At 41.0% G+C, this 15398-nt stretch overlaps 1 protein-coding gene across 2 annotated transcripts in view; it reads right to left on the bottom strand.

The window, feature by feature from the left end:
• Window positions 1-15398, bottom strand: part of relt (RELT TNF receptor) — a 32849-nt gene that overhangs the window by 16944 nt on the left and 507 nt on the right. Inside the window, exons 1-3 of one of the 2 annotated variants that reach the window (XM_034549308.1) lie at window positions 2177-2460; window positions 415-489; window positions 195-287 (exon numbers count right to left, since the gene is read on the bottom strand). In XM_034549308.1, coding sequence (XP_034405199.1) covers window positions 195-287; window positions 415-456 — 135 coding nt within the window. In that variant the 5' untranslated portion in view covers window positions 457-489; window positions 2177-2460. Of the gene's footprint in view, window positions 1-194; window positions 288-414; window positions 490-2176; window positions 2461-15398 lie in introns of those variants that run through there. The other variant, XM_034549307.1, reaches the window with a different exon arrangement.

Here is a 15398-nt window from a genome sequence, read left to right as displayed (position 1 = left end):
AAGAACAATATATTCAACATTTGGCTGTAGCTGACATGACACAATTCATTTGCACTCTCTATACTATATTACTTTAAAACTAAATCCCTTGATATCAACAGATATGTTAACATCAGTGACATGTTTGTACTAAAAATGTCCCTCAAAGTGGGTTAAGTTGAGATGAATAACTTTATTTCAGTTTGTTGTCTCACCTTGGAAGGCGCCTGGCCAGCGGGGCATTGCAGACACACACATCCTTCCCCCCACCGACACTGCACTGCTGCAGTCCCACTACAGCCAAACACCTGGAAGGCACATGCGCACACATGCTCATGAGTCAGCCGAGGTTTGCATTAAAACTCCAAATCATGAAGCATAATTGCCACCTGGTCTATAAAGAACACACACAAACACATATGTGCACATATTTACCGTGAGAAGGACGAGAGCTGAGCAGCAAAGGTGGTTCCTCATCTTCTTCAATGTATTCTACTATGTGCATGTGATCTAGAGGAGAGAGATGACAGGAACAGATTAGAGAGTAAGTTTATTTTAAAACATGGTCCGGTTCGTATAAACATGAGTTTTAAAGTGCATTATAAAAATCAACTGTGTCACTTCAGTCAAACACAACTGTGCCCTTTCTTCAACATCATTTATTAACCTCTTAAGTGCATAGGAATATGTTCTAGTCCCATACGGATGGCATACAACAACATGACATATCCCAACACAACATAATAAATTACATTACACCGCTTCTGTCACACGGACACACGCGATACATAAGCTTGCACACTCACACTATACCCCGCACGCTCTCAAAAACACCTGAGTCATTTGTTGCGACTCATTCAGAGTGCAGTGACTCGAGTGGCAGGGAGGTGAGGAGCAGCTGTAAATAACATTTAACATGAATCAGGCTCTTTTTATGGACAGGAGTGAATGAACCGTGGCTTTTCTGTGGCTATTTTAGGCACTTGCATACATATTTAAAGAAATTATTCATTTGCCACTCATACTGACTTTCTCAATGCTTGATATGCTGCCTCTGGGATAAACCTATCTGGACATTTAGGTATGACAGAAAAAGCAAATTATTTTAATGTATTAAAGTCAGCAAAACTAAGTGATATTGTGATAGAGATTACAAACACATGAAGAGCTGAGGATGATTGTATTGCCTTATTTTGCAGTGTTATTGGAAATAAATCTAAGGAAAAACTCTCATATGAGTCCGATTGTATGCCAGCAAAGCAATGTTGTCAACTGTTAGAAATGTGCAGACGGAAAATATTTAACAACAGCTCATTTATAATAGCATAACTTCATAGTATCCGCATATATAATCATTATTCACACAGAACAAATGGTTGGCAATATATGTATTACTGCTCTTTAACTGATGCTTCTATATAGTTTCATTGACAAAAATGAAATCCAACCTGAGTTCACTAATCAATGAGAAATGCTCATGTCCATTTATAGTATCCTGACACTGATGCTGGCTCATCTTTACATTTGAGATGTCACTGCTTAATGCAACATGCCAAAATCATGTAGTGTCAAAATATGATATGCTGTTACATTAAAAAGGCAGCAGAGCAGTCGGCAGGATGGCCCCCAACATGCCAAAGATTATCCAGGCAAGCTGTTCTAAATCTTAACCTAAACTCCGGATTAGCTTGACTCCCTCCACTGAACAACTGGTAACAGGCCTAGAGTGTGACACATCGTTTACACCCAAGAATGAATAAAAGGAAATAAACTGAATTCCAAGACTGACAATCCAGAATCCTAAAGAATCGTTATAACAATTTGTCAAACTGCTGTGACATACACATAATAATCTTACAACGTGTGCCATATGACATCCTATTAATAAAGTAACTGGCAAAATTTATTTGTTGCAAGAAATGTGTTAAAATAAACACTCCTATTTGTGGCCACAATTACAAGACTGTGAATTCACCCGAGACCAGTATTACCGGAGAGGCAAAATGTATGTGACAGACTGCTGCTGCTGACCAAAATTAAAACACAAAAAGCATTTGGAACATATCAAACAAAAGAGAAGATATGAGAAAATAACAGACAAAGATGGAGACCTTATGGTTAAGGCATAGATAAAGAAAGTGAATTTACGAGATGAGAAAATGGTAAAGAGAGGAGAAAGACAAAGCTGCATTCTTACCCCAGATTTGCAGCTGATTGGCACAGTTGCCGTGGAAACTCAGCTAAAATGCTGTGTATGCTGCTCGAAATGCTGAGTCAGGATCAAACTCAAATCTAACTTTCTTACAGCTGTCGACACAAACACTTGATAAAAGTCCAATTCGGTGCCCCTTGGAATCTCACAACTTACTACTGGACTTCACAGCTACAAAATTAAGATACAAAATCTGAAATGACATAAAGTTCAAACTGTGAGACATTAAAATGCAACTTGAAAAGTCAGAGAAGTCATACAAAGCTCAAGTCGAGTGAAACTGAATGGAAAGTTCAATGTACCTGCCTGTGTCTTATACTGTCACTCTGACCACAGACACACCCCTGACATCCTTGGGACATGCCCCTTCTATCACAACTAAAAAAGCATATGTGTGTGTGTGTGTTGTAAGTGTGCTTGAAGGGTGAGGCCAGTTTAATGCACCTCTTGACCACGCAGCAAAACGTAATGTTTTAAACATTAGTTAGCAAGAAATCAACGCTTCTCCACTCAAACCCATTCATTCTCTTTATATGTGTGTTCAGCACACATAGACACACGTATGCAGCATGTCACCAGTATACGTGTACAGTAAGGGTGTGGTGATATGACTTTTTTACACATTATTTGCGCTATAATTTATACTTGTTCATGCAGGTGACACACACACACACACACACACACACACGCACACATCTGGAATGTGCCTTACACAAGCAAGAAAATAAAATAAATTAACTAGTTTATGATTTTGGTCCAGCAAGGCCCTCATGCCAATGAAAGATTACTGAAGCATAATTTCAGGGAGTAGGAGAAAGATAAAGCGAGGACAGAAAAAACAACTTGAGGGACTGAGGGAACAGCAGAGCTATAGAGGAGGAGACGAGAGAGGGCTAGAAAGAGGAGAAAGTGGTAGGGAGTGCTAAATTGCTATAAACTTCAGCCTGATAGCATGATACAGTGTATATATAGAAACATTTATTAAAATGCTATACAGAGCAGAGCAAGAGGCTAATTACATGTCATACACGTGCTCATACAGATGGCCTTATGCGATCACACACAACACACTAGCACAAACAACCGGAAAAAAAGAAAAGAACGATCAATAAAACGACAATGATAGAGAGAGCAAAACAAAAATAGCACCTACAATTAAGTAACTCTGTTTTTGGAAAGTGTCAAGTAACAAATTGGACGGGGTTAGAGGGGTAGAGGAATGTTGGTTTTCCTCTGACGACCTCGCTTGACCTCCAGAGGTGCAGTGACTGAAACGGCCGTACTTAAAGTCCAGCAGAGCATGGCGAAATTGATTTGTGCATGTAATCCAAAATCATTATCATACAGCACACTGACTTTAACCTGTTTGAAAAGGCTCGCACATTCCAGTATGGGGTGCAAAAGCAAAAGTTTCCCCCAATAAGAGTCCTTCTCCCATTATGTACTGATTAAAAAGTATTCCCTTACTGGATTTGAGCTAATGCAAAGATAAAGAATGTGGTGAGAAGAGAAATGCAGAAATTTGCTTCCCATGTAAACTGTTTGCAGCACATGCAGTGAAATGTGTTTGAAATACAAAATGCATGCGAAAGCACGTCCAAAAAAGGATGTTCAAACATGACAGCTCCCTGACCACTACCCTTAGAAGTTAGCAGCCAGACTTTCCAAGCCATGATTGTCTGCGTGTGATGCATTTGCATTTAAATCCAATTTGTCTGAGGTTTTGCCCCCAAACCCACTAGAGAAGTGACCACCACACATGAAACTACACACTGGACCTACTGGGCGCATGACCACCCCTGTGTCGACGCATGGCCTTGATGCATTCAAACACCCATCCTTCTTTTCCACCAGGTCGGACAAACTGCAGGGCAAAATTCTGCTTCATCTCTGAAAGGAAATAGTTCCACATTTTTTAAAAATACTTTTTTTATTGTTATATGTAAAGATTGTGACCACTCATTTGAATCTGCAGCCAGAAGCCAGTTAGCTTAGCTTAGCTTAGCATAAAGACATGGGAATGGGGAAAAGGCAAGCTTCGTTCTGTCCAAAGGTAACAAAGTCCACCTACCAGACACTTTAGGCTAAATAAATAGCCCCACACATAATCACCCATTGAATCACAAAAAACAACACTGTTAATACACTTGCCTCAGAGGTGCTGGTAAACAGATTGTATTATGTTTAGACAGATCCAGGCTAAGCTAACCATCTGCTGGCGATAACTCTCAGCAAGAGAGTGAATATGTGTATTTACAAAATGTCTCCTAATTCATCTGTATATAATCCCTCATAGTTTATAACTGTACAAAACCATCTCTTAATTTAATTTAATAATTTCCCTTTCTGTAAATACCTGCACAACCTTTTGTCTGAGCTCATGGCTCAAAATCACAAAACTAATCAGTTGTGTGAGGCCAAATTTAGCTTTCTGCTTGAGGCACTTAATCTTTATCTAGTGCGAGTGATGTTGAGTTATGTATATCATGCTGTGGCTTGGATGCGTTTTATAATGGAACAGGCAACCGTTACCCTATACTGTAGTCCACAATGGCCCTAAAACATCTTTCAACACAAATACACTCATCAATGAACAGAACAATCCTTGTCAAGGAAACTGGAGTTCTTTTGTCTGCTTGCCGTACCGTTTGTGTCTCACGTCCCTGAACTCACACTTTTTCTGACTTCTGCTCTTTCGAGATCTCTCAGCTCTTGCGCTGTCAAATCATTTAAGTTTGAAGGCTGCAGTCAGATTAATGTGTGGGTAGAAATAGTAGAGCGAGACCAAAAGAAAGAACGAGAGACAAACAAAAGAACAGAAACAAAGGGAGAGAAAACCTCAGGAGCAGAATATAACAGGATATTAACGCCTCTCAGAATATCCCAACGTACACAACAAAGAAGCCGATAGACTCCAACACCATCGGCACCTTCGTCATTTTATGTGAAAACAACCAAACAGGATACAAAATCTAAAACACCTTGTGACGACAGTTCCAAAACTGTAAAACAGTAATTACCCAAAAGCCTTGGTGCTGTTGTTTGACACATTCAAATAACAAGTCGCGACAACATCAGATGACCAGTCACATCTTCTGTTTTGTTCAGGAGACCTAAAAATAGCCGTAATAAAGAAGTAATGGCAAAGGCTTGACAAAAACACGGATACTATTCTCTGCTGTGGTGGTTTTTGGGGACAGGACCAGAGTTAATGTGTTGGAGAGCTTTTTCTGGCTCCTTGATGTCATGCAGCTGCTGCGCAAAGAAATCTTACTGGATGAAGCTGTGAACGAAGGAAGGAACCACAAAAGAGGAAACACAAGCATGAGTGGGACTCCTCTCCTTGTGTGAGGTGACTGAGAAGCAGGTGTGAAGTGGGGTCAAGCTGGCACATTATTGGTGTGTTTGTGAAGAGCACATGCTTCTGGTTAGCAGGACACTGCGATGATCTTATTTTCAATGTCATGATGTATCTTACTGTCAAGTCCAAATTTAAAGCTACACCAAACAAATTCTGATCATAACACAGTGCAAATGAGCTATCTGCTGAGTCAGCAGCATAATTGATTGTACCTCAAGTAAAGCTATTCCAGTTTAGCAGTGCTCTCGCTTCATCTTTCAGATAAAGGCTTTTTTCAAGTGATCTCTTGGCAAAATACCAGTTTATGGTATTTTGTCATTATACAATGTTCAACATTTGTTAGGAAACACAGGACGGAAAAAGGAGGTTAAGATGCAACAAAGGCCTCAGCCTTAAAACATTAACATGTAAAAACTCCTTTAAATTGCATTTAAAGCATGTGGTTCTCTGCTGGTGCTTTACAGTCAACAAGTCTAAGTATTGTCCCTCTGCAGAGAAAATGGTGGATGTATACTAGCAGCAAACACTAAATATGAAAGTAATATAACACAAAACAGTTAAAACAGTTTTTTTCCCTCTTCTTTTCAGTAAATCCAGTTTTATCGCCATGCTCTTATTGTTATTAGCCCTTATAGCATGCCGTGCTGTAAAATAAGTGTTCTGTACATGAACCAGTTCTGATTAACCCGAATCGTCGTTATTACACACAACCTCTGAGAAGCCATCATTGTTTGGAAAAACAATGCTTTCAAGGCGATGGGATGAACCATCTGTCAATCAAACTGTTATCAAAGCGAATCGAGACAAGTGAATAAATATTCTTCGGTTCTGATGTAACCGATGCTATTGCAGCCTCTCTGTGTCGCGCCACACACACACCTAAGCCACGCTCGTAGTTGGTCCATGCACAGACACTATTTCACCTTGCTTTAGTCTTTTATACGCTTATTCATCCGTTTTATATTCCCTCCATCCACCACAGTTTAGAATCATACAACAGCATCTCTTCCTTTCACTTCAACATCGCCCTTTCAAAGTAAGCCAACCCAGATGCATCATGTGAATACAGCCGACCTGTTCTCACTCCCAACATGTCAAATAACGCAGCTTGGTCAGTGCCTCCGACACCGAACAGAGCATATACTGTATGTCCTTTTCAATTCCTGAAAGTTTACACTAATCCTAGCATAGATTGGGGAGTGGCAATAACAATATGCCATAGCTATTGACCAGGTTAAGCCTGACCAAGTCAGGTTTACAGTTTTTTGGCACAACTGACTTGCTGTGTCCTGGAAATATTTGACTGGTGTGAATAATGATGACAGTGCACAGAATCAGCACCAACTCCAGAGTTTAAATATCTTTGTCATTTGGTCAGTCGGTGTGGTGATGCATCGTCAGAGGACAGAGAAGCTCAAAGGATTGTTTTCTTCTCTGCAGGTTGAGAAATCCTTCAGATTTGGGCTCATAAACCTTTACAAACCCATTAGATTATCTCAGAAATGCACAGTCACCAAAACAGGGTTGTTTTTCTGTTTTAATCTCAGGACAAATACATATTGCTCTATAGATTTTGTCCAGAATAACACATCCTTGTTTTAGACTTGATTAAAATGCTCATCATCATTGGTGCATATGGGTGTAGTTTGATAACAACATTTAAATAAAAAAGGCAATGAATATTCTTTTGGTGTGGATTTCCCTCTCCGTCATAAAGTAGAAACGCTTGACAAAGAAAAGTCAACCACCAAAGTCCCCATGCCAATAATGGCTACCTATGAAGCCCACTAGGTCACGTAGCGTGTCCAGCCTTGGGGAACACCTCTTTATCTAACGGCCCACGTAGTGAAATACAATAGGAAAGAACTGAGCCGGCAAAAAAAGGTTTACGGTAATTATACTCCATTATCCATCAGACATTTCGTGGACCGAGAGATAATGTGCATGTATACGACAACGACGTGATCGGGACAACCATACCCTCTGTTTGACTTAATGGAGGTGCCCATTATCGGCAAAATGAAAGGCTGATTTACGCCAACACTTTCTACGTTAGTACTCAGACAATGTCTCATTATAGGGAGCTCGTCTGATCACTGGGCTGGTGTCGTCTCTACACACATGTCTGCAGATGCGTTTCTTTCACTGTGTCTTTGTGTCCATCATTCCTCCTCTCTGTCCTTGGGTTAACGTGATGTTCAGTCGTCATGTTTTCCAGTGGAACTTTACACCAGCGGGCCTCTCTTGTGTCCCTGCCGCACACCGTCTGTCCGATATCACTGAGGTGGAACGAGAGAGGTTGAATTGACCAGAGAGAGTGGAGCGAGAATGAGGGGGAGTAAGATGTTCAGCTTGTTTATAGCCAGAGTAATAACTCTGCAGCAAACGGAGATCCCACAATGCAGCAGGGTGATAATACAATGTCCTAATTTTCAGCCACCATGAATAGGCTACATATGGACAGAAAGGAAACTTTTGGTAATGTTTCCCATCCTTTTGTTCATGATAAACAGATGCCACATCTTGTGGTAAGTCACGAATTTTGACTCTTTTAGTTCCCAACCACAGTGTCCAACCTTCTAACCCACCTTAAAGTCAAATTACATAAGTGGGAGATACTGAATCTGTTTGCCTGATTTTCACTGATCATCAATGGTCCATTTTCATAATGCTATGACTTTTTAAGTTAAAGCTTTAAACAAAATAAATGTTTAAGACTATTTAGTTTTTCATTAATTTCACTAATTCTTTAAAAAAGAAAAATGTCACAATAATGTAAACCCACCAGAAGCCAATCACTAAGCAACTCTGGCTACAAAACCACCCTAAAAAGAATCCATGGGGACAAAAGCAGAACATGGAGCAATCCAAGCTGCAGAAATCAGTGTGGGAGTAGATGTTTTTGAGTCTGGTATTTTCCCATGCATCACCAGCATCATTAACGGTGGATGAAGATCAACTCTGTATGTTCACAACACCTTAAATCATAATCCTCAAGCTGGTACCTGTACACACGTACCAGCTTTATATAAAAGTCAGCACTCACACAAGCTCTATAATAAAACAATTCCCATTTCCACACACAAACACGCATATGCGAAGTCAAAACAACACTTTCAACATGTTATCTCTATTTGTCAAACACATACAGAGGATTTATATAATTACCGTTTGAGTCAGTGGAAAAATCTACCGTCTGTTATATAAGGACCTGAGCTCAGCTAGAGAAAAACATTTTGTCCAGTCTGTACAGATTTCCTGTCGGCTATTCATACAACTTGCTTGCATTCGTGAGTATTAAAAAGAGCTGTTTTGTTGTTTTGATGTGAGGCTAAGTTGTTGAAGTCTTCTTTGCTCACAGGAACCAGTCTTCACACTGTCTCCGGCTCTCAGGGAAAGTTGTTGACTGTTTTCAGGAAGAGACATTTATCACATAAACATGTACACACAAATACAAATATAAACACACCAAGCTCACACAGACATTAGTCAACCCTTCTCCCTCCATACCTCCTCTGGGACCATGAGCACACTCAGAAGGAAAGAACTATGACATGAGGCAAACTAATAAGAATAACATTTTAAGAACCATGTCTAAAAGACCTTTCCACTGTTTGCAGTGTGGCCATTTGGATGGGCTGATCGTTTCTCGTTCTCTAGAACCACTCATCGCTCGTTGACTCCAAGGAAGTGAAGAAGAGTCTGATTGTAACCTGTTAGTATGCCCAGCTTCAAAAGTGAACTGTTGCCTGTGAAGGCCCGCTAAGGACAACATGCTTGACTCAGTTCTCAGAGTCCTGAAGACCCGCCCCCGCTGCTGCAGAGAGCGCTGGTTGCTTGTTTATTCAAAGTGTATCAATACTGAACGTGTCTTATGACCAAATTGCACCAACTTTGACATTGCATGTCCTTGGGTGCCCATCAATAAGTGTGAAGTAGATCAGGTGAACGGTTCTCCTGATATGCAAAGAACACATTCACTCTCACACACACACACACGTGCTTTAATTATATATACATAAAAAGCTTCCCCTGACCGTACCAGTCCACCAGCCTAGACCTCAGGAGTCATTGCACTCTGCAGAAAAAAAATAGTCTTCAGTGTGGATTCTCTCCAAAATATAACACCCACACACACATACACTCGTGCCGCGCTATAAAGACATCGACACGCTGGTGTGTGATTTGTTCTGGCAACTAAAAGCCAGCGATTGGTCACTCGCGAGTTCAGCGACCAGATTGCGGTCACCCCGCAGATTCATCTTTTCCCTCTTTTTTTAAAACCTATTTTTAAGACCATGTCATTAAACTGTACACAATGGGGAGCGAGAAGGCACACGGAGGAGACGCAAGGGAAAGGTCATGAACTCGGTCCAAGCAGGGCGAGAAAACTGCTGCCTGCTTTAGTCCTGACTGAAGCAAATCTCATGGAATGAGACCACATACAGATGTGTCAATTTAAAAGATTGGTGATTTCTATATAGTTATTCCTAATGCCTGTGATCAGGTAATTCCCCACGATATCTATTTACGATTTACAGCATGCAGGTTCACCAGAAACCCCTTCAGCTAAGACTTCAGCCTCCAGTCGGGCCTTGGAGCCAACACCGTCCCCACACTGCTGCAGGCCCAGGCCGTACTGCTGGGCCCTCTGAAGGGAAGCGAGGCCTTGGAGAACCAGAACTAGAACCACAACTGCACAGGGCAGACTGTCAGACCCTGCAGCAATTAAATGAGATGACAGACTAATGGATTATTTATACAAAAATATGAAACATTCTCTTGTTCTGGTGCTTTTCAAATGTGACAATTAGCTTTGTATCTTTGTCATATATGAGAGTAAATTGAGTATCTTTAGGTTTTGGACGAAACAAGGCATCTTTAGCAATTGTGAATGGCTTTTTATGACTATTGTCGATCCATTGTGTTTGAAGGGTAATTTGTGGGAAACCATCTGCAGCATGACTTGCAGTTTGCTCAGTTTGCTGTAAAGTTAAGAGAGTGGAGCTGATAAATATTAAAAAGAGACAAGGGGGTTTGCTGAGGAGCATCTCCTCCTCAGAGGGAGAGTGCATGGTTTACATTTTTGTCTGTCAAACCCTGATTTTACATTAAATAAAAACAACTTATAATTAAGCTTATGTGGGGTTTTTTGTACATGAATACTGTAAATGAATGTGAGTGGTTGCATGCTCGTGCCAATGTCTTTCCAGGTTGTGGTGACCAGGTCCCCCTGTAATCACCCCTCCATCGATCGTGTGCAGAGTGCTGAGCCAGCTCTGATCTGGATCTGCGATAAGAGAAGTGGGAATTTCTTTGGCTCGGAGTTTCCTGGCTGACATTGAGAGGCAGGCAGGCCACTGTGGCACGGGGACTTAAGACCGCCTGGAGGCTTTCCCAACCACTCTGGTTGGACGGACAGATGACAGATTGAGGGTCTAATTAAAGCGTTGTCTTTGACCTCCACATGCACATACGCTCAAATAGATTTGAGTCTGTTAAATTACACTCATAATCCCTACATGTGAGTTTGTTATCAGCTCCAAACTGCTACATGCACTCTTAGATCTATCCGTCATCATCCTGTATGCCTCTCTCTTTAACTGTCTGTTTTATCTTCCTCATCTTTCTCTCTTTTCCTCATCCCTTTTGTCCATTCTTCACTTTTCTCTTCTCTCTTCCCTTTCCATCCGGTCATATTTGCCTCTTCCCAAAATGGTTAATACATTCATTGTACAATAAATGTTGGGTAAAGCAGAAAAGGGGGGTTGGATTTGGTTTTGGATAATGAAGGCTAATTAAGACGTGTGTGTGTGTGTGTGTGTGTGTGTGTGTGTGTGTGTGTGTTTGTGTGTGTGTGTGTGTGTGTATGTGTGTGTGTGTGTGTGTGTGTGTGTGTGTGTGTGTGTGTGTGCAGTATACATACAGATGTCACCCGTCAACCCCACTGTAACATCAGTTGAGACCATAATATGATGGACAGAGTCACAGCTCTGTGGAGCCGTGTATTCCAATGGACCTCAGTAGTAATGACTTCATGAACTTCTTCAATGAAAAGATTTTAACTATTAGAGGCAAGATTGATGATCTCTTGCCCTCAACCACTGCTGATCTGTCACCAAGAGGAGTGGCCTTGGAAACGGCTGTATGCCCTGGTGTATATTTGGATAGCTTTTCTCCCATTAACCTAGACTAATTGTCTTCAACGGTTTCTACTTCTAAACCGTCTACCTGTCTCTTAGACCCCATCCCAACGAGGCTGCTTAAAGACGTGTTGCCTTTAATTGGCACCTCTCTGCTGGATATTGTTAATGTGTCTTTGCTAACAGGGCATGTACCACATTCCTTCAAAGTAGCTGTAATTAAACCTCTCCTGAAAAAGCCCACTCTTAATCCAGAGGTGTTGGCTAACTACAGACCAATCTCTAACCTTCCCTTCCTCTCTAAGATCCTTGAGAAAGTAGTCGCAAATCAGTTGTGCGACTTCCTACATCAGAATAGTTTATTTGAGGAGTTTCAGTCAGGATTTAGAAAACATCACAGCACAGAGACAGCACTGGTGAAAATTACAAATGACCTCCTAATTGCATCAGATAAAGGACTCATCTCCGTACTGGTATTATTAGACCTTAGTGCTGCATTCGACACCATTGATCATGACATCCTATTACAGAGACTGGATCAGTCGATTGGCATTTCAGGTACCGCACTAAGTTGGTTTAAATCCTATTTATCAGATCGATCTCAATTTGTATTTGTAAACGATGAAGCCTCAATGACCACCAACGTTAATCACGGAGTTCCACAAGGTTCTGTGCTTGGACCAATTTTATTGACCTTATATATGCTTCCTTTGGGCAACATTATCAGGAAACACTCTATAAACTTTCATTGCTATGCAGATGATGCTCAATTATATCTATCGATCAAACCAGAGGAGACCAACCAGCTCGCTAAAATAAAGTAAAGAATCTCGGCGTTATCTTTTAGAGAGAGACTTGTCCTTTAACTCCCACGTTAAGCAAATCTCAAGGACTGCTTTTTTCATCTACGTAACATTTCAAAAATCAGGCACATCTTGTCCCAAAAAGATGCAGAAAAGCTGGTTCACGCGTTTGTTACTTCCAGACTAGATAACTGTAACTCCTTATTATCAGGCTGCTCTAATAAGTCTCTTAAATCCCTCCAGTTGATCCAGAATGCTGCAGCTTGTGTACTCACAAAAACTAAGAAAAGAGATCACATTACTCCTGTATTAGCTGCTCTGCACTGGCTCCCTGTAAAATCAAGAATCACATTTAAAATTCTTCTCCTCGCCTACAAAGCCTTGATTGGTGATGCACCATCATATCTTAGGATGGGAGCCAGAGCCTTCAGTTATCAAGCTCCTCTTTTATGGAACCAGCTACCACTTTCAGTCCGGGAGGCAGACACAGTCACCTCATTCAAGAATAGACTTAAGACTTTCCTGTTTGATAGTGCTTATAGTTAGGGCTGAATCAGGTTTGCCCTGGTCGAGCCCCTTGATATGCTGCTATAGGCTTATAGGCTGCTGGGGGATGTTTTAGGATACACTGAGCACCTATCTCCTCTTCTCTCTCTCCTTATGGATGAATTTACATCTCTCCATTGCACCTTATTAACTCTGCTTCCTCCCCGGAGTCGTTGTGTTGTCTCATAGGGTCCATTGGACCTGGAGGTGTCTGATGCCTGGTGAGCCGGTCTCGCGTTGACCCTGCTGATGCGCCGCCCCCCCTCCTCTCTACCTCCTTCTGTTTCATGGATTGGAGTTCCATTCATACATTGACATATTCATGTAATGTGTTTATGTAACTTTGTAAATGCTGTTCATTCTGTACACATGACATCTATTGCTTCTGTCCATCCGGGGAGAGGGATCCTCCTCTGTTGCTCTCCTGAAGGTTTCTTCCCTTTTTTTTTCCTGTCAAAGGTTATTTTTGGGGAGTTTTTTCTTATTCGATGTGAGGTCCTGGGACAGGGATGTCGTATGTGTACAGATTGTAAAGCCCTCTGAGGCAAATTTGTAATTTGTGATATTGGGCTATACAAAATAAACTGAATTGAATTGACATAATATTACTTTCTGTCAAAATGACACAACTTAAACAGCACACTAGACGCACTTGATCATAATTCATCTGTGTGTCAACCCAACGACAATTTGAACTAAATTTAAACAATTATATGCTGTTTCAAAGGAGGAAGAGATGTGACACTCTGAATGTTTTAGCATGTTTAAATTTTGGGCACATCCATCAACTGTCACATACACAAAAATGTGCACTGATGATAGACAAAATAACAAAATATATAATGCAAACTGATCTATGTAGTTATTTTTTCAGTAAGATCAATATACTTGTGTGACTATAATGATGGCAGAGTTGTTTGGAGTTGTTTGAAGAAAATAAGACTTAATAAAAACAGATTTTCTGGCTTAAACGTGTTCAACAGATGGCAACTATAAACCTAAAAGCAAAAGCAAAAGGATTCACTTAAGAGAGTCAATAAACTTGGAAACCCTCTCCTCTCTGCTCCCCTCCAACTCCACTTTAGTGATACAATGTGCTCTGGCCAAACCATGAGAAGCCCGGGGACAGATTGTTCCCCACCCTCACTGTTCATATCCAGGCACACTTACTGTACTATATCTTTCTCCCATAAGAAGGGGTGAAAGTACTTGACAGAAAACAGGAAGTTTGTCTTTTCGTAAAACAACATCAAGTGTTTTAAATGCTTCGTGAGCTGAACATTGAGTTCTCTGTTGAAACACGCCACGACAAGAAGGCGCTGATGAATAAACGTTGCATATTTTGTAAAATCCTTCCATGCCTGCATCAAAATGACATTAGGGACGAGTCAGTGAAACTGTGCATGGCCCTCTTCTGGTGGAAGTGTGTTCCTATTGTGACGTGTGAGAGAAAGCCTCTTATTGATACACGCGTGCAGGAATTTGGTCCCAGACAACAGAAGCCTTCGGACAAAAATCACAATCTTTTCTTTGCACTTGTGTAAGTGTGCGTGTGCTTTGGGAGCCTGGCCCTCATTGCTCATTCTGCCGAGGTACATCCTGCCAAAACCACGTCAGTATGCTCCGATACAGTGATGGTAATAAGGCACAACTTACAAGTGACCACAGTTTCTTCTTCTCCTTTTTAGTTTTGCATTATATAATTTGTCTTAAACTGAACTGACCTTGGTGTATCTCCAGATATCATAAAGGTGGAGACAAGAAGAAGAAGAAAAAAAAGCTTCATTAAAAAGAGAGGGGGAGTATCATACCAGTGAGGTCATCACGTACTCATTTGCGTAAAGCATGCTCCCACTCGTCATTAGACAGCACACAGTGGTTCTAGTTATTATAACCACATTGAATGAACATATGGTATTCGTCTTCATAGCAGTACAACCAAAAATATTTATAAATATAGAATAAATTACCAAAACGAGGGGCTGGTAAAGTGTCCAACCTATCAAAGTCACCGTACGAACATCAAAGCAAAACCCTACACGTCTATAATTGACTTTGATCAATGAAATGAGCAGCCACAAAGGGAACCTGTTCCATTTGGTCCCTTCAAATAGTTCCTGTCTTGTGACATCTATTCATCTGTCCATCCGGGGAGAGGGATCCTCCTCTGTTGCTCTCCAGAAGGTTTCTTCCCTTTTTTCCCTGTCAAAGGTTATTTTTGGGGAGTTTTTCCTGATCCGAGGTGAGGTCCTGGGACAGGGATGTCGTATGTGTACAGATTGTAAAGGCCTCTGAGGCAAATTTGTAATTTGTGATATTGGGCTATACAAAATAAACTGAATTGAATTGAATTG

The sequence above is a fragment of the Cyclopterus lumpus genome, chromosome 13 (assembly GCF_009769545.1).
Source record: "Cyclopterus lumpus isolate fCycLum1 chromosome 13, fCycLum1.pri, whole genome shotgun sequence".
Lineage (NCBI taxonomy): Eukaryota > Metazoa > Chordata > Actinopteri > Perciformes > Cyclopteridae > Cyclopterus > Cyclopterus lumpus.
The sequence above is the reverse complement of the archived record's forward strand: the minus strand, read 5'-3'. Positions and strand labels throughout refer to the sequence as shown.